Source organism: Amia ocellicauda, chromosome 2, assembly GCF_036373705.1.
Source record: "Amia ocellicauda isolate fAmiCal2 chromosome 2, fAmiCal2.hap1, whole genome shotgun sequence".
NCBI lineage: Eukaryota > Metazoa > Chordata > Actinopteri > Amiiformes > Amiidae > Amia > Amia ocellicauda.
This window is the reverse complement of record NC_089851.1, coordinates 46,193,073-46,213,844: the sequence shown is the minus strand read 5'-3', so window position 1 is coordinate 46,213,844 and position 20,772 is coordinate 46,193,073. Positions and strand designations below refer to the sequence as shown.

Genomic DNA, 20,772 nt, shown 5'->3' with positions numbered 1-20,772 from the left:
CAGACAAGAAGTGTTTTTTTTTTTTTTTTTTTTTTCTTGGGAAGCCTACAGGCATTGCAAGTATGCGTTTTACATAATGCTAGGCTGGCCTAATGGTGACTACCCTGTGACCCTACCCAAGGAGCAGCGGGCCTGGCAGGCATCCAGCCCTACTAACTGCAGCCTGCAGTCTGGATTCATTCATGGTGCTAACCACAACCTCGCAGGCCTGAGCTGGGCCTAGCGCCAAGCCAGCTTCGTGAACTGTCGAGCAGAGCCGGCAGCCCCGGCCGGCCAAATCTGTTGCATAATCCAGCGCAATAAAAATGCCTCTCTCCCCGCCTGCGTTTACTTTCGCTTTTTTGAGGACTTTCCAACATTTCCTTGCGCTATGCGTTACTGCCGCGGTTTCTCCGCTGCCTTGGCATCTGGTAACAATGTACAGGCCGGCTGAGGTGGATTAGGACGGCAAACTCCCCAAGATGCCTGGTCTGGAACTCGACCTCCCCTTTCTTCCGTGGAGGATTTCCAGCCCAGGCAGATTCGGGAGAGAAGGCCTTGTCGATGCACTGGAGCTCAGTGTCCTTTCCACCATTCAAACACACATACATGAAACTTGCTGTTGATGTGGTTTCCTCAGTTTTAAATCTGGGACCTCCAATAATTTTTCCTTTCTTGCAGCCAAGTTGTGTAGTGCTTGAATCTACATAGATTATATACTGTAAATACATTTTCAATATATTTTGCAGACAATTCCAAACCGTTTTTTTGATGGCAAGACCACACACACATGCACCGCACAGTATTTCAGTGGGTAAACCCTGTCCTGAATGCAAAATCACAGCCTACTCTGTACAGCTATGCTGTGCAAACTCATCTAGGTCAGCCAACTACTTTCTCCACTGCACTGCCAGCTAAGATCAGCAGCACACACACACACACAGATATGAATGACATATGTGGAATGACAACAGCTGCTAATCTGATCCTGCCTTTTCTTTTCGACCCTTGATCTGCATTACAGATCAAGTCACACATACATAATGGGAGCATCACTCTGAATGAAGGGGAGGGTACAGCAATCCCAGTGCGCACACATGCATGCACACAATCCTGTTTATGTCGGCGCGTGCGCACTTTACTGTGCACATAAATGCGTGTGTGCGCGCATGTGAGTGTTTGCACATGCATGCGTGCGCATGAGTCTTCTGTGAGTAACTCTGGGATTGCTGCACTTTCCCTTTTACACACACACTAACTCCTGCAAAAGCCTCCTACGTGTAGCCCTGACGCAGAAGCAATCTATAGTGCAGCCAGTGACATCACACTCCCTGGAGGAAGAGCTGCATTAACGGAGGAGAATGGTCAGGAAGAGGCTGTAGTGGCTGTTATTCAAGAGGACTTGAAGGGAGAAGACAACGAAAATCAAATAAATAAATGAAATAAAAGGATTCTGCCTCTTCCTGAGGGCTGAAGAGAGAGCTCTGCATTATTTAAAAGTTAAGCATCAGGCTTTGGATCTGTAATATTGGTCTAAAAAGGATGGAGGTAAGGTCTATTAAAGATACATAGCTGTGCTGTCAAAATATCTATTAGAATCACTCAATCATAATTTCATTTTTCGTTCTTGTTTTCTGGCCAAGTTCTTTGTCATATACAGGTCATTCCATTAAAGTGAAATTAAAAATTTCAAACCACAATTAAAAAGGAATTACATTAATGAGCTCCTTTATATAAATAACAAAATATTAGGCTATAACTTAAAACTTAAAAAGCAAGATTATAATTGTTTTGCCTTCAGATTCAGATTGATGTATTTACTGATAAGACATGGTGGTGTGAAACAAAAAAAACTAAAAAAAGAAAAATCCACAGACTGCAAAGTACAGTTAGAGAAAATAACAGCTCTTTCTACAACAAATATTGGATGGTATAAAGATTTATTTAAAGATACCATGATCAGTCAGAAGTCAGAAATCCCTCTAAGATGATATACGTACAGGAAATATGACTACCCCTGGTGCACACATTACTTTAAATATAGAACAATCCATCATTGTCACTTTAAAAATGGAAATTAAATCACTGACATTAAAGACATAACTAATGGATTGCAGAAAAAAAAAAAAATCAGTACTGCATTCTGGTATATTTTCTTAAAAAACATGTCATTGGAATTTCACTGGAAAGGTTTGAGAAAAGGTCCATCCAAAACAAATCAAACAATGTCTCATAGTAGGCAAGTGACATACTGCACTGTAGGCCCCAACATTAGATTTCCTAAAGCTGCAAACTTCTTTCTACCGTGGAGAGAGGGGGTGGTGGTGGTGAGGTGATGCCAGAAAAAGATGTCACCTAGAACACCTTACAAAGCGCCACACAGCCTCAGCAGACAACGGGACCATCCTGCCGGAGAAATTGACTGGTGCAAGGGGCCGGAGGGAGGAACCGAGAGATGTGCGTTGAAAATCAGGTCTGCCGAACAGCATGGCAATTCTGAGCCTTTGACAGAGCACGCCCGAAGTCAATTAAAAGAGCCAGCGCTGAGTGGCACAGCGGCACGGTCTCCGCATTCAGACCTGTCAGAGGCTGCTCCCTTTCACAACACTCAGTGGGGACTCTGAGAAGGAAGGGCTTCTCCCCGGCCCTTTACAAGGCAGAGAGCAGCCATGGCAGCGGCCTTCCGACCCCCAGCCGCACCCCCTCCCTTCTTTTTTTTCCCGCTGGGACCCCAACCCCCCTGCGGCAGGGTTTTTAATACGCGGGACGTGATGGGAGATGAAACCAAGTGTGAACAACTCTTGGGTCCCATGAGCAGGCCCTCTGTTGAAGCTGTCAGGTTCAATTGCATCACTCCCCATTATTCAATGCCACAAACTGCTCCCTAATTGTTAGGGGCTTAACATATTCACAGCCATTGTTTAGGTTAATGCTGAAATGCCCACGGTACACCCCACACAAAGGAGGGGGAGGGGTCTGGTTGTGGTAAACCATGACTGAACTTTCCTTCATTCATAGACTGAAAGAGTGGGGTGAGAGTGGGGGGGAGGGGGGGTAGGGGAAGGGAAAGAGAAAGAACATTTACAAGAGAGGAATAACTAGATGCCATAGTGGCTTCAGCCTCAGGTTTATCCAAAACCATCCACAAACATAAGCACTTGAGAAAGTTCAGCACAAATTCAAACACACACACACCGACATTAAAGGAAAAACGAATAAAGTCACAAACTTATGGATATTTCCAGATGAGAAAGTAGACCTATAGTTATCTTGTTCTTGCCAGGCTGTGATTTGTTAGATATGAGGATGTGCCAACAAAACAAATGTATCAAATCTATCCTGTACAAGCACAATAATTGGTTTTGCTTGTAGCCTGTGAAATAACATGGCCAATTATCAAGCTCAAATACGCACTATATTTGGTTCTATATTTAATGATAAATTGTGTACAGAGGGTGTGTGGGGGTGCAGATTTAGTAAGAGAGATGAGCCACACTAAACGTGTACCGGTCAGGATTAAGTCTTCACTCACCTTCAAGCACCGAGCATTACAGCGGCCCATCTGCGAGGATAATAATGTTATTATTATGATCGGTTTCTAATTTACTTTTCATTGTCAGTGTGAGAGCGCGTTTACTGAAGAGAAATTTCCAGGGAAGACAGGGGTACGGCACTGCAGAATGTGAAACGCCTGCGAAATCCTCACACACGCAGGCCCTCTGGTACTTTGTCCCCGCTCTCTCGTCCACATTATGCCTGTGCGCGGTGAGGGGCAGGGTTACTCCAGGGCAGACCGTCAAATAGACACCAAAGTCAGCTGCTCCTGCTGTGGAACGAGCTTTTAGCTTAAAATAAATAAGCAAATGTTGGTTTTACAACCCCTAAGCCTCAGATTGGCAGTGATGCTACCAAAGTGGTGAACACGGCCGACCGGGGGGATAAGTGCAACAGCAGTGGGGAAGGAAAGGGCAGAATAAAAGATTCATGGCACACCCACTGAAACTAATTTGAACTGCTGTCTGCTAGGCTGGCGGGGCCTGTCTAATCACTGGAGTGGGCCTGGTGAAGGATTCCTGCTGCCATCGCCACTGCATCCGCTTCAGAGGCTGCTCTGTCCTGCGCTCATCTGTTCCATCATGATCGATTGATTACTGCTCAACGCACACTAACACAGTACAGCCCTGTGCAGCGCCTGACACGCAATGAGCACATGAGCTCTCCAGGTCTGCCCAGGCCTCCCCCAGGCAGATTACACCACTGTTTAGTATAAGGAGAGACAGGTAATCTAGTGAAATGACACATTATAAATATTATATTTTTAAATGTTGCCCACAATGTAATTCACCAGGAGTCTACTTCAAATGATGTCATTTAAAATCCCAAGATATTTTAAGCGGAAGGCCTTGAAAAGACACTGTCTATGCAAAGTGCGAAATGTGATTTAATTAACAAAATCAATAAATTAATCCATCCATCCATCCATCCATCCATCCCAGGAATCTTATCCATGTGAAAAGTACTTTCTCTACTTAGAATGAAGAGGCTCCAGCTGGTGAAAGCACCAGGACTGCACACAAAAGAGGATTGTGTTATTCCAGTCCTAGATGGAAGCTCGGCAAGATTTTCCTGAGGTGTGCGCAGGGCCCTCGAACAGCTCTGCTGCATCTGACTGTGCTCTCCCACCTCCCTCATTCAGCATTTCAGCTATCCATCCTCTTCGGCAACTGCTGCAGAGGTGGGGGCGATACATAGTTCAATGAAGAGGTCAGTTCTCCACAGTTGCCTGGAGACTGCTGGTTGCTACAGCAGCACGAGATAAGACGAGCAGAAACCAGCGTGTAGCCGGGAGAGGGTTGCAGCTGAGCGCAGAGGGTAGCGCCTGAAGAGCCGCGCCGCAACACCCGACACTGTGACCGACGCACGGTGCACGTCAGCTCACCCAGAGCAAAGCATAGACGCCACCAGCTAATGGCCCCAGTTATTCCAGATCTGAGCTCTCATTGTTCCCTCAGTGCAGTCACATGCTCTGAAATAAGTCGTCCTTCAAAACCCGTCCTCTCCCCCCCGCTCACTGCTCAGATGCAAAAACAGCCAACGTGCCACAGCAGCAGTTTGCCATGTGATCCCACGTCCCTAAGCCCAGGCTTACATTAAAAAAAAAAAAAAAAACAGTCATGGTGAAATTTAGGTAACAAGATTAAGATTGCTCTCAAGCACACTTAGGTCTGTTGGGAGTCGAAGAAGAGACCATTCATGCTAAAGGCATTTTGCTGACCAAAGTGGAATAATTTCACTCCTGCATCACCGAGTGAAAAATTGAAACTTAATGAATACACCTTTATCTACCCATCTATCCATTTATGTTTTTATGAAATGCACTGCATCTCTGCCTGCCCATATCTGCAATTCTTTAAGACATTGCTTTAAGTTAGCGTTACACTAGATAAATTACATCTACATGCGGCGAGTTTCCGTGCCTCCGATTTGCCCTGGAAACATGTGGCGGCTCTTTGCAAACAAGGACGCCTATCTTGGGCTTCCGCTTCCATCCGACAGAATGCTCTAATTAAGCTAAATAAGTCAATTAATGCCTCTTCATTCTTCAATTAGGCAAGTCAAGCCTCCTCAGTATCAGATAGCCTAACTGCAGCTGCACAGAGAGCAATAACAGCCCCTTAACGAAACTAAAAGTAATCTTCACATTTCAATGCAGAACATTGCTGGGTGATGGTTGTCGTCACACGTGGTGAACAAACCGCTGGCCCTCCGGAAAGGAAAGGCATCTCTGAGGTGCAGTGACATCTCCTCTCCCCCTCAACAGTGTCATCACCTGTAATCCTATCTAATGAATGAAGCTGGCAAGAGTTCCTCTAGGGAAGGCGGGGGACAAAACACAGGTCTAACGAAACCAAAATGCCGTATTAACTATGAGCAAATATACTGGCTTTTCCAGATGAAGGAAATTATGAATGAATGAATTAAAAATCTGAATGTGCCCGATTCTGTCCTTGTGTATTACCGTTTGTGAACAATGAGCTAAAAACAGTTCTGCGACTAAACAATCCAGTGCATTTCCCATGGATTTCACCACTGGACTCATATTTGTACCCACCTGAGTGCACACCACACTGGGGAGAGGCACGGCCGCAGGAGGCGGGAGCAGCGGGGGAGCCGGGAGCAGCGGGGGAGCCGAGGGCTGGGAGTGGGCAGTAGACGGCGGAGGTAACTCCACGCTGGGCAGGGAGGTGTTGCAGCTGGAGCCCGGCATCACGCTGGGCATCGGAACCTGAATGTCGCTGCCGGGAAAGGCACCTGCACACGACGACAAAAACAAGCAGTACAGAACACGTCACCAGAAAGCCTCACCCATTTTCACAGAGCACTCCCGACATTCACATACATGTGTATTGTGTATCAGTTGCCATTTCGATATGCATCAGATTTCACCTAAAAAGCTCTAAAAAGCAGAGGATGGAAACTCAGAAGTGTTGCTGTAAAGCAAAATGAGACTTTCGGCCCAGATACTGACAACCTGATTGAATGAGTTATGCCACTGGATTTGCTTTTGGTTCCAACTTCCAAACACTCGAACTGAAAGTGCATTTCTAACGATGTAACTTGACTTTAAGAGGTAATGAAATGGACATCTACAGGGTTATCAGTGATGTTTGCTAACAGTATCTAAGTTCTGTGTTTAACTTCAACCTGTATATAAAAGGATAATACTCAACACTACACACATACAACTGAATACTTAAGATTAATGCTTTGTGCTTTCTGAAGCATATATATATATATATATATATATATATATATATATATATATATATATATATGCTTATTCTGAAATGAGATATATATAAAGCTTATTCTGAAATGAGATGCAGGTTCAGAATACTTTTTTGCTTCTCTCTCATATAGGAGCAACTGTACACGTTGCTTTGCTTTGACCCTGCGACTAAGACACACTTTCGCATAAACATTGTCACTGAATAACTAAAATGTCAAATTTCTACAGTTTTAAAGCTGACTGTTTCCGTTACTCTTTGTATCTGAAAACAGCTGAAAGCCTCTCTCCAGAGTATAGATTATTTCTATCATCTCAAAATATAGCTATCTTATCTCTAAGGCTCTGCATTCTGTTGTTGCCCTGTATCTTGTATAAACAACACTTGCTGTGTTAGCATCCAAGAGGTTTTCATACATCAGTCTATGTATTAAGTAATTTAAATGTCTCTGGTTAATTATTTACAATTTGCTTAGTAAGCTTGTCTGCACCAATTAAGAAGGAAATAACTGTCTTGTCTACAACCAATAAATATCAAATGTAACTTCTGTGAGGAAACTCCTCCTGTAAGGCTCCCCCTGCAGCTGCTGGAATAAAGAATCAACCTTCTACCACACACACGAGTCTCGTGGTATTTTCTGCAACTCTTCAGTAATATCACCGACTGTTGGCGTCGGCTGTCTCTCCTGATTTTGAAAAATGTGCAAAACACCCCCCCCCCCCAGTCTTGTATTCCCTGTATTTCACTACCCTCATACTGGGTGCTAATGTTGCCTAGATGACAATGTTCGCCAACAGGGATTTCTAAGACACTTCAGATGGACGCGCACACACACGCACACTCGCACACTCCATTCATGGGGGATATTTCCTGATGTCTAATGGGGAGAATTAACAATCAAAGCAAGAAAAAACAACAAAAAAAAAACAACAACAACACACTAAGTGAACACGGATCCCTGAAGGGACTGGATGCACTAACAATTAAAGACAAAGTACAGGTTCAGAAGTAATTTTCAATGCACAAGGCTCTCTCGACCAGTCCTTTATGAAGGGAGGGGGGACATTGTCGATTTTAAAATCCTATGGGGATTCCCTGCGCTGTGTGGGAAGGACACTGCAATGCAAGACTAGCCTGCTACTGACGCAGAAGCCGTTTGAAATTCAATGACTCGCATGTTCTTGCATATAATTAGTTTAAGTTTCTTCATGCATGGAACAGGAGCTATTCACATTCTGAACAAAAAACATTTTATAGCAACCTAGTGTTCCCACAGCCAAGAAGACCGATCACACTGAGTCAGGCCAGACTGGGACTATGTCTTTACTAATATACAACAGCATGGCATAGGACTTTAGAGACTTAATTAGTTAAAAAGTCAACAACTCACAATGTTTCTAATTAAGTCAGTGATGACAGATTCAGATATATGGCAACAGACTTTCAAGGCATATGGTGATTATAAATCTACTTTAAATTCAAATCTTGAGGAATATAATTAGTTAAAAAGAAACCCAAAGAAAGCAGGTGTAAATGTTGGATAACAATTTACTGGTTGGATATAATCATATAAAGGTGGATACAACAACACTGAAATAAAGTAAACTGATAAATGCTCTTTTTTGGCACTTTCAGAACAAGGGTGAAACATTGCTTTTCCATTGGAAGCTACTTCAGCAGATAAACAAGGGGGTTTTGAACCAATGGAAGCGCATTTTAGTTTTTCTTCTTCTATTATTTATGACATAGATAACAACTCTCTGTAACCAGTACTTGTGTATAAAATCTCCCCCATTAGTGCACAGGCAGTCTGTCCTACATCCCTGCCGCTTCCGCAAGGTAACCTGCTGATTAATCGATAGGGACTTAACATCTCAAAGCCCCAGTCAAGTCAGGTGCGTGTAGCAATTTCAAATCAGATTAGTAGCCTACTGCAGGTCAAACTTGCCTTTTCCCACAACAGAAAATCCATGCAGGTTCAAAAAAGGTTAACAATACATCTAGCTCAGCTGCTGTACTTGAATGAGCGCGACTTCAATTTTGTTAATTTCAACTTGGCCGTGTCTTTGTTCTTTTGCATTCATTGTGACATCACTAACCGGTAGGAGCATTTGTTTTTGGTTTTCAACTGTAAACTAAACAGAACACTGAGCACCAAAAGAATGTAAAGATACACTAGCAAATCTGCCAAGCTATGGATTATTATTTTAAGGTTTAACTCACTGGTCGATTGCCCAAGAAAGTGTTCCCCCACACACAAGTCAGACATGGCTATCCACAATGCATTTTTCCCAGCCTCACTATAAATAAACGATCTGTCAGAAATACGATAAAACTCTGAAAGCCCTGGAATACCCTGTTCGTTGTCAAGGAGATGCATCTCAATATTAAACACAAAGAGTTTGATTTCTCACTTCACTTTTTTTTTTTTTTTTTTTTGTCTTTTTTTTGCCCGTCTTGCAAAACCATGCCAGGGATGGAAATAGCAACCATGTGACCTGCTGTGTATCACACAACCGTGACACCATTGCATTCCCACCAATGCCAATTTTTGCCCATTAATAACACCTGTGACTAAGAACCACATATTTTACAGTGCAACAATTCTGAGACACTGACTCCGTAGATTCAGATTTGTGAATGAGCATCTTAGAATGGTATTAATCTTTTCTGTTACAGTTTCAAGAAAGAAAAAAAGTATAATTTAACCAAGCACGGCAGGCGTGGGCAAGCCTGCAGAGGAAAGTCAGGTTTTACCCTCTAAACCCATCCTGGATCAAACAAGTACTGCTTTACAATCTGACCCCCCCAAAAAAAATTAAACTGCTCCTTCGCATACAACACAGCTATGAGATGGATGTTTGCGCTCAATAATTGCCTCTCTCAGATGCCTGATAAAATCGTAATTCATCAGAAAGTGACAGGCATGCTCTGAGATGTCAGGATAAATGGTCTGTACAGTCCATTATTACCGAGCATTAGCCAAAGCTAAATATTTACAGTCTGCAGGGATCAACAACAGGTGAGCGACAGCTCAAACGAAACCCATTAGAGAGAGAGGAGGGGGAGGGGAAAAAGTTATATAATTAGTCTTTGACATACACAAACAGAAGGGGCCCACAGATCTTTATGTTCATTCTCCTGTCTCTCCAGAGTGGCCTAAGGAGAAAAGCCAGGCATGCGTAGTTCCTGGACCATGTCACCTTGCAACTCTGAGGTATGTTGATCAAGTTGCCTGGCAACAAGTCGCAGATGAGACCGTAATCAAACCCAGCTCTGCGCTTTAATTCACACACTGCAGTCAGTCAGCGTACTCAGCCTTCACCTCCTAGCAGATTCCTGCATTCTCAGTCAACTTTTAAAGGCAGCTGGCAGATCTCACGATTAATCCACTCTGCTCATGCAATAAACAAACAAAGAGATGAATACATGTGGACAAGGTGAGTGGTAGCTATTTAGCTTTAATAAAAGGGAATGGAAAAAGACAAGCCTGCCTTGACATTCACAAACAAAAAATATTGGGGGGGGGGGGTGGCAAAAAAAACCTAAAAACAGATCAAAGCATAAACACGCATTATTTTCTTGGTAGTTTGCCATGCAATACAAATTTAATCAGGATTTTACTAGTGTGTCCATGGGGATTTGAGCGCTGGTGAACAAAGTTTACTTATAAAGAGTTTAAAATCCATTAAGGCGCCATTTACATTTGCCTGCTATGCACAGAACCCCAGTTTAATACTGCTCTCCATGGAATAGCCAGTTAATCTGCACTGTGGAGAAGAGCAGAGGCCACCCATCTCCTGCCAGCTGATAACACACGCGTGCAGGAATGTGATGACGGGGGACTGGTTTTAAAATCCCAGACCGGAGGTGTATTCTGTCCTGTTACATCTCCACGCCACTTGCCAGGGCGGGTGAGTGACAGCAGCCTCTCCAGTCCCTCGCTGCACACAGTGAGCACCAACGCTGCTGGTGTGGGCCAGTAGGGGTCAGGGCTTTTCTACTCACCCACTTGTGAGGATTACAGATCTTCAGATATCTTGGTCGGACATTGTTTGCGACACGGTGGACAAGGTTGAACTTGATTGCGTGGTTAGTTTTTAATTTCCTTTTTAATATCTGATGAAAGCTACAGGGGTGCCAGCGCTACAGCTGTGCTTTACAATTATGTCCAAGCTTGAGGCGCCTTGTTCAGGGGAAAAATAGCAAGTCCTCCTCTAACTGCCATGCAAACACCACTAAGAAACAAACCGCTCTCATTTAAAAATCACAAAATCCTAATTTAATCCATAGCTAAAAGTTTACAATCCCAAAAGCATTAGTGGTCACACATTGCAAACTATTATCATTCCTCGGAGCTCGGTTCGCTTGTGGTCTCATAATATATATACACAGCAGAGATGGGTTAAAGAAGCTATAGAACAGATACCAAGAGATGATAAACAACCAAACGACAAGCACAGAGGAGATGGGAGGATGAAATCAGAAGTTTTGCTGGAGTAAACTGGAAAAAAAAAAAGACACTGTAGATGGAAATATTTTGGGGAGATTGGGGGGAAAACAAAAACAAAAAACAACAAGAAAATGTGCAACTCAGAGAAGCTTCAGTGTAACTCTACAGGAGAGATAGCAAGGCTGTCACAATCAAGTCAGGGCAGCAGGCATCCCTTGAAAATCAGCAAGGCTCTAGCACCATGGCACATCACACAAGACAAATAATATTCCCAAGCTTACAGTCACGTTTGCAATAGACTCCACGGTTCACAGGCCCCCAGCCTCCTCGACTTCTCATACAATGGAGGAAAAATTATATCCCTTGTAACTAGGTTTCTGGGGCCCTTGTGATTAATTGAGGCCACTTTAGCTGCAATCCGTTATTCAGTTCTGCAAGGTGGGCTTCAAGAAGCACACAGACTCTTTGCCTGCAGACTGGAAATCTCAGACGCCCCTGAACTGAGAGAGACAGCAAAGCTCATGTGTGCTTGAGGGTCTTGCTTTTCTCCTTTCTTTTCTGTCTGAAATGGGGGGGACGAATAAAAATAAAAAAATCCTCAGGTTTAAAGGCAATCTGTCTGGCTGTATTGACAGACAGCTCAAATTACACCCCCTCTGCATGCTGGGGCTGAAATGCAAATCGAGTCAGCTTCCAGAGTTTCCAGCGACTCAATACGAGTCAATGGAAGGTCAAAAGGAAAATGAGCTGATCACTAAGCCACATACAGACTAGCAAGTACACCCCCACTGCTTCAGTTGTCCTGATTAGATCCGTAAACAAAGAAAAAGCTAAATTCTGGTCACCTTGGAGGAATTTAAGTATTACACACACACACACACACACACACACACACACAATTGTACCCATTCTTCACAGGGACTGCACAAGAGTTGTGGTTTATGCCTTTAGTTTTCATTTACTGAACTGGCCAGATTTGTACAAACTAAAATTGCACGAAAATCTAAACGTTTTACCCTGGTAAATTCCTCCATTTTATAATTTTAAAACATATTTGTATACAATGTTACATGCTTTTTAGTTATAAGATTTTGTGCACGATTTATCATCATGTCGAACTGCAGAAGCTTGTACACATTCTATCAGTCAGAAATGGGACACTCGCACAAATTGAGTTAAAGTAACCTTAAAGTTAACGATAATGTTCAAGTGTCGTATTTGATAATAATCTAAATCATACAGTAGCCAATCATAAGATAGGTACAGCATGTAAGGGGAAGAGCTCAGAGCACCACTGCATAAAGCCTAGGCCAAGAGAACTAACTCTGTCTTTCAGAATATATCTGTGCAGCCCTAATGATTTGCAGATTCCTTCATTCTGACCTGCCGTTATTCACCTACACACTACCGCAGCAATTTAAACTGAGTACATACACCAGTATGGTAACCCTGCCTGCACAGAATCAAATGGATAGATTGCGTCACTATCTGAACTACAGTGGCCTACACAAGTCTATAAATGAAATCTTACTACGTTCAAGAAAGATGTATATGGCGGATCGTTCAATGCAAGGCTTTGCCAATTATCACTACCTATGCCACCGTATAGATCAAACAGTTCACTTTCATTCTGGGCACATATACACCTGCCAGCCAATCAGGAGTTGATTTCTCACGTCGCAAAGCAGATGCACTGCTGCTTTACTGGGGTTTCTAAATTGAATAAGATTAATTCTCTTACAGGAGAAAAACTAGGATTTTTCATTTATTTTTTTACTATGAGAAAATAGTCATTCTCCCACTAATAGGGTTCATCTCTGACAACTTCTCGTGTTCTAGCAACCGTAAACTCGAAGCATTTGCACACAGTACTAATGAACAGATAATCATGTTTACAGGCAATAATCGTTTACCAGCAATTTTCTCAGCAGCCACTCCTACTGCCATGTAAGTAATACTGATCTGTGTATTTGAAATTCAGCACTACCTTTCAACTGCACGCTGTTTATGAAATCATATGCAAAAAACGATTTGCTAATAGCTCTGGAGCAGTAGTACGGATAATAAACACTATAATTAAAATGTCTTGTGTAAGTATGTATCTGCACACACATTAATTTCCGTTCCACGCAGCCGACCGTTCTGTCTGTCAGAGACTTTACCTTTCACATAGGTGGGAATATTAAGGGAAAGGAGAGAATTAAAGAGTTTATTTTTCTTGGGGGGGCGGGTCTTTACAGTTGTGAGCTGAATGGATCTGCAATGAGTTTATAAAAAAGTAAACCTAACTAAAATAAACAGCGTTGTTGAGACACAGTTGTAATGAAGTAAAATGTAACTGTGCACACCTCTGAACCTAATTAAACAGGGATTAAGAACTGCTTAACTGAAATCACTACAACAAACAAAGGGAGCTACCAGTCTGGTGTCTCTCTTCCAGTGTGAATGCTCTGTATGGAGGTGCTGACGCGCCATCAAATCGCAAAACAGTGGGTGTCAGACTGTGCCTGGAGACGTGGTAAAACAAGTAAAACTGACAGAGCCAGGTTCAGCGTAAACAGGATGGTGCAACAGATAAGGAAGATTAATCTAAATTTTCATTGTAACTTGAAGCACTGCGTCAAATTCGCTACTGAATCATGTTTAGTTTTCTTTTTTCCTTTTAAAACATATTGCAAAGTCACAGGTGTACATTTATAAACAATATAAACATATATAAATTATATAAACCATGCTAGTCTTTTTCCCCTGCTTATGAGTAAATAGCCTAAGGAATATAAAAATAATACATAAGAAAGAGTGGCACAAATCCCAAACCGCTTAGCCGCCCATAAAGAAGGTGTTCCTGAGGGTGGACTCCGCAGCCCAAGAGCGCAGTGGGAAGGAGACAGGAGACTCTGAATATCAACACAAAGGAGGCCACACCGAGAGAGAAACTCATGTTTTTCAGGGCAGACAATGACAATGAGCCGAAGACAAGGTTGTTGGGAGGCCTACCTGGTGTGGTGGGAGAAGAGCTGACACTTGGGTTCTGCAGACTCCCATTCCTGAGCAGAGTGGGCGACTTCTGGGCACTGGTGCCATTGGCGCCCGCCACACCGCTGAGGCTGCCGGCTGCCGAGGTCACGGAGGAGGCGGGAGATGCTGAGGAGGCCGAGTCCTGGGCCTTTCCTGCTCGAGACCGCCCTGGGCCATACCTGTTCCTCCAGCTGCCCCGCCGCTTCTTGCCCTTCACTGCCTCCTCCTCCTCCACGAGCCCAGCCATGGGCTGCGATCGCTTGTAGCCCCCCAGCGCAAGGCCGCCTGGCCCAACCATGTCTCCCTGAGAGATCTCGTAGGCTTTGGGCAGAGCAGCCCCAGAGGTGGCGGATGGGAGGGCCATCAGAGAACCGAAAGAGCTTAGAGTCCCCTCCTGAGTGCCGGCGTCCCCTTTGGAAAGGCTCCTGGAGAAGGCAGGCTGCTGGGAATGCGCGTAGCCGTCATTGCGAAGATCGGATTCTGTGAAGCTCAGAAATTCGGGGGGCGACTGGACCGAGACGGCCGAGGAGGGCTTGACGCCGCCACCTGGAGTCCCCAAAAGGCTGCCTGCGAATAGAGACGAGACAACGTGATCACAGGCCAGCTGTGCAACCCGCAGCCCTGCTGCAAAGTGAAAGCCACCACAGTGAAGACTCCTTGGGTCAGCGTGGCACAACTCTGGGATAAGTCTCTTGCACAAGGTTTACAAATACTTCATGCAGTCCCTGTTTGAGTACAACACTCAAACCATGAACGTTTTTTTTTTTTGGTAGAAGAGGATGATCCACAAACGTACCAATGATCCTCAGGTTTGCTAGTGTGAAAGACAGTTTAGAGCTGGCGTGATACTTCAGGTCAGCACTGCTGCTGCTGCTCCTGCATTTAACACCAACTGCTATTTATTCACTTACAAATGGAAATCACAGGTCAGCAATCCACTCCGTTTCCATCTGAATAAGAGTACTCAACTGCTCAGGAATCTTCTGCTTGGGTGTGACTTGGCTCTTTAAATCTTGTGCTTTGGGTAAACTGCAATGTGATCCCTTGCTTAAGAGCCCACCGTGAATCACAATGCACACCAGTTGGACAGTAAATACCTTAAAAGATTGCTACACCTTGATTGAGCAATGCACTATTCACTGAGTGGCCTAGGGCTTCTTTGAGCCATCCGATTAGTATTGTATGTGTCCCCAGGACTTAGGTCTAATTCTGAAATGCAGCAGTTTGATTTAAACATAGAGGAGTCCTTGCGCACTGACTGAACATGTGGAGTGCACACTCTTATCGCAAGGCAGCTTATCCTTTATCCAGACTGCTCTTTCAGCTGTTTTTTTGTTTAACAGCTGGTGTTAGGGATTACCATGGTCCACCACACAACTCTGAGAACAAAGTTTTTTTTTTTTTTTCCTTTTTCCTGAATCTTTGCAGTTCTTTTTACCTCAAGACAACAACACCAAAAACAACAAGAACAAAGTAGCAGAAATTAAAGTAATACGAACCCCAGTCCTTGCAGTAAACACTTCACAACCCCTAAATGACCCCTGGACCCACACTCCAAGGCATGAATTTGTATCCAGATTCCTAAAGACAGACTAAATCCGCCCTATTAAAAGCCGAAACCACTGCACGATGAGGTGACTGACAGAGAGAAAATAAAGCAGAAAGAGCCTTCACTGCTGTTGGCAGCTCCAGCAAGGAAAGTATGCACACAGCACCGTCAAGTGTCATTTGGGTTCTTCCTACGAGGAGCAAAAGGGGAGGAGCAGACGGGAGCTGGAGGGAAGGGAGGCCATGTCTCGGCTGGTTGATACACTCCCGTCAAAACAGACGCACCTTTTCAGGGGCTGAGGAGCCCTCTGGCATCAACAGGAGAATTTCAGTGTGGCAAGAAACACGATAGCCATGACAGGCTTTAGATATACAACTGCCACTTCACTAGTTTGTTTTCGTTCATTTCAGAAAGACAGTGATTTTTTTTAATTTTTTTTTTATAAAAACAAGGTTGCTTAATCTTTACCTCCCTCTCATTTTCCTCTCCCTCCCTCTCCCCTTACATCAAAGTTATTGTTTTCTTTAACTAACTGAAATATTTGAAATGTGTAATTTGTTACCGGGAAAACAAACTAATAATTACAAATGAAAGTAAATATTTTCATTCTACACCTGGAAGCAAATGGTGCTCCTCTACACTTTGGAAAAAGAAACTGACAATTCTTGCAAGTTTCTTTAAGCTGGACTCGGCCATACTGACCTTTCCCCAGTCAGAACAGTGCACATCCTCCATTCTCTGGACACGCAGGAGATGTGCCCAGATTAGCAGCTAACTGATATTCAGCTGAGACTCTGACGGGCCTATCTTTAGCCACTGGTCTGATTTATAGCATTTGGAAAACATCCAGCTCCTTTAGAGGAAGCACAACTGAGCTGCCCACTCTCCGACCCATAAAGATAACATGATACTCAACTCCGCACATTGAATTAAACCCAGTGTACTAGACACAGGACTGAATAGAATGAAAATGGGCAATTAAAAAAAAAAAAAAAACTAATATTTGATGAGAAAGGCAGTCCAGTACCAGCATGCCTGGTAGAAAATACTGACCTGAGCAGAAGAGAAAAATGAGATTTCACTCTAGATCGAGAACTGTTAAATAAAAATATCTAGATTTTTTTGGTCATAAAATTCACAAGCCCGACAGTCAGGTGATGGTCATGTGCTTACCTTGCTGGAAGGTGCTGGCTGAAGTTGCTGCTGTGACTGTCACACTGATGGGAGGCTTGCTGGCTGCGGCCTTGCGTCCTCTCTGACCTGAGCAGTGTCCGGTGGCCCTCTTCCCTTTGCCCTCTGACCCCTTCCCCTCGGCTCCGACATCTTTCCCACCGGTTGGGTGAACGGGCACTTCCTGGAAGTTAGCGGTTGTGAAGCGAGCCGCTGTGTCATCCAGGCGCTTGGGGGCGCTTGGCATGGAGCCCCCAGTGCCGCTGCCGCTTGTGAAAGTCTGAGGTTTGGAAGAGGGAGGGAGAGGGACCAGGATAGCACAGCAGTTAGACCACAGGCACAGAGCCAGTCCCAGGTGTTACAACAGAGCCTCTCGCAGCACACAACCACGCAGGGCTGCTGCTTCATCTGACACTGCCTCCCGATTCACTCCGCTGTCTGTCTGTTTTTTTACACATGGGAAGCTTATGGCTTTAACATGTTGCCTATAAAGAAATGTGTAAGATTTGTTCGCAGACCATAAACACATGAATCCAGTTTGATGAAGAAAAAAAAAATGTTTTGTTATAAGCTATATTATTAAAAATGTGGCTCAGTTCTTTGAAACTGATCCTAGGTCCTGATTAATACAATGCTTGATGCCCATTTTTCAGTATTCAGCCTGATAGCCTGCAGGAAATAGAAAAAAATGCCATCAAGAAAGGTGAGGAATGTGCAACTGGCAGGTGTGTGGAGCTCTGATTTAATGCAGGGCTTAGTCTGGCTGGCTTGTTTTAAAGACAGACTTCAACAATGTGCATCTATTCCACAAGGGAAGCCTTTTTAAGTAACTAAATTGTTCTGCTGTATGTTCTGGATTTTAAATGGGGCTTTGAAGTTTTCATAAAAAAAAAAAAAAAAAAAGACATCAAAAACATCACTGCTTGTTTTCACTGCAAGGTTTTCTGGATGGGTCACAAAATGGCTTTGAATGTACACTGCTATTACCATATAAATGTTTCTTTCTTTAGCGCACAAAAGGTTATACTTTCTTCAACAAGGCAGGCAACATGTTATCCTTGTTTCAAGGATGCATACAGCCAATTCCCATTTGAAAGTCTTACACTGCAAAGATTCATGCTTTCTTAAGAAAAACTACTTGGTTTACCTCTGCAACCATTTTAAAATCGCATAATTGTTTATGTATTCCAGACTATAGACACATGACACCAATGGATATTGTATTTTAAAACAAGTTTACAATCAAATAGATAAACAGATCAATATGGAGAAGCTGGGAACATTACAGTGAAATGCAATGGGTGACTATGCAGCTCAGAAACAGCGATCTGCATGGGCCTTACCTTCTCAGTGGTTACGGTTAAAGTTGGAACAAGTCCAGGGGAGGGTTCTAGCGTCTTTTTATGCTTTGGTTTATGTTTGTCCCTTTCTTTGTGTTTCTGTGAGTAGAAGACCAAAAAACAAAAAAGAGCTCAATTCAAACTGCAGGGCAGGACAGGAAAGACTAAGAACCATCACTGCGGTCTCTCAGTGCCTGGTGCTGGGGACGGCACACAGCGGGAGTGTGCAAGAGTCACAGCTTTACTTGTGTCTGAAAGGAACAGACGTCGCCATGAATACATGAAATTGTGCTTTTAATCCTCACTCTCCTTCCTACTGTGGGAGGTGATGATATTACATGGAAGAGTCGCCACCGTGTTTCTGTAAACCTTCTGTCACAACACTCCAATCCCGCCACCGCCACTTGATCAGTAGACCAAACGGTGGTATTTATACAACCGAATACCAGGGACAGCCACTGCATACGTTACCCATTTATTTACTAAGTGCTGACAACCTGAGTGATAAAAGACCCTTAAAACTAAATCACAACTTCAAATGTTGCCCAGTACAAGCAAAACGGTTTCAAGTGAAAAGTGCTCCGAAGGGCTGCTGTTATGTGGCGATATTTGACAGGAAACCTCTCAGGCAATGGGGTTTGTGAACTAGTAACTGGTGGTGAAGTGCATATCTGGATTTAAACCAAACCCATGTATCTCAAAAGCTTAAATAATAATAATAATAATACAGTACCAATCCTATTAATAACAGACTATGTAAATTAACCTATGAGGTGTTGCTCCACTCTCACTCACTCTCAGAAAGCAGGAGGGGAAAAAAAAAAGTGAGATTAGATTTACTCATTTTCAACAGCAGAACCATTGTTAATAATTCTCCCTCCATATGAAGACAGTGCGTCAGACATTGATCATTTTTCATTTGGAGCTGCAAAAATATGCAGGGATCTGGATCTTCAGAAACACAAGACTGGCTTGAAACAATTTGCTTGCAAACGCAAACGAGATCTTGCACACCAACGTACAATATTTAAAGCACATCAGTTTAGTGCACACAATCAATTCTTGCTCCCATTGGATTCCACAGCACTGAGTGGAATGCAAACGGCTCAGCCTGTTCACTGCAGGCCATGAGAGCCGAGACAGGCCCTGCCTACCAGGTCACTTCTGTAACACCGCTTTTAGCAAAGCTGTTAAAAGAGAGGGGAAAAAAGGAATTGATTCAGTGTTTTTAGGAGCTCTGCTCTGTAAGTGCACCGAGAGGCTGACAGTGAGACAACACGGCGGAGGTGTGTACCGGCATACAGTTTCTTTGCATGCCTCTTAACAAAGAGGCCTTCAGGCCTGCCCTAGACTACCACCCTCCCCTTCACACAACTCACTCCGGGGCCTCTGGAAGCTGGAAGACTCTAATTATGGGTAAATTAGTACCAGATGTACAGGTGGTTTTCCAACGTGAACTCAACTTCATTAGCAAACGAGCTGAAACTACCAAAGCTCGTGCCATCAGGGCCCGTAACTGCTACCAGACAATTTTCAAACCAGTCTTCTCCAATGTATGCATTTATTTATTTAAATATTATATGCCCTGGCAGAAAAAAAAAAGAGCACCCATGACAGATTATATAGATGTATATATAGATAAATGTAACAGGACAACCATTTTCATATCTCATCCTGTCTAGGCAGAGTTCATTTCCTTATCTCATCCACAGTGTTTACATTTATACAAAAAAAAAAAAAAAAAAAAAAAAGACCAGGACAGTTGCATTCCACTGTAACAGGCCTAACTGGTTACAGATAATCGTCCGTCAGTGTCTTCTCTGTTTCCATGGGCCATGTAGCCACAATGTTACTGGATACAGAGCAACAGGTTAGAGGAAGCGTTTGGATTTACACATTTCTGTCCAATATAACGAAGCCGAAAATCCTTGGGCACAATCCCCCTGTAAAGAAAGAAGTGAAGAAGCCCTGCTGTGTTTCCGTTAGTCCTGGGACCCATGATGAACACCGAGGGTAAACACAAATAGATAAACAAACAAAGTAAACGTCAAACTTCAAACAAAGTTCCCAAAACAAAGAAAGTAAGTAAATAATCATAAACCAGCCCAGACTGTGTGTCGGGCCTGTGGCTGCAGGCAAGAGCTGCAATATGTTGAGCAGACTGCTCGCCCCTGCCATTTCCATTCCTCCTCCACCCCCCACATCTGTTTTCCACACTTATCATCATGCAGTGAAGAAAACTGAAACTTCACTCTTCCTGCACTGCAAACAAGATAAAGCAGATGCCAGTGTTGAACGCAGCAGGCTACAACAAACCAGGCCTTCCCCAAGGGTTGGGGAGAGCTGAATGGAGGGCTGCCGTCTCTGTCTGTCTCACACACTCACTCTCTCTCACACACAGAGTTTTTTTTTTTAATCATTTTTTAAAGGCCGTCTTTCTCAATGCTGTCATCTTGTACGGCCGCAGTCCAAGGG

General features: G+C 43.6%; 1 protein-coding gene across 5 annotated transcripts in view; it reads right to left on the bottom strand.

The window, feature by feature from the left end:
- The window catches only part of mllt10 (MLLT10 histone lysine methyltransferase DOT1L cofactor), an 85,260-nt gene that overhangs the window by 13,575 nt on the left and 50,913 nt on the right, over nucleotides 1-20,772 (bottom strand). For all 5 annotated transcript variants that reach the window (XM_066724650.1, XM_066724658.1, XM_066724642.1 and 2 more), the window contains 4 exons: nucleotides 18,301-18,396; nucleotides 16,961-17,237; nucleotides 14,218-14,805; nucleotides 6,092-6,291 (listed from right to left, as the gene is read on the bottom strand). In XM_066724650.1, the coding sequence (XP_066580747.1) occupies nucleotides 6,092-6,291; nucleotides 14,218-14,805; nucleotides 16,961-17,237; nucleotides 18,301-18,396 (1,161 nt within the window). The remainder of the gene's footprint in view (nucleotides 1-6,091; nucleotides 6,292-14,217; nucleotides 14,806-16,960; nucleotides 17,238-18,300; nucleotides 18,397-20,772) is intronic.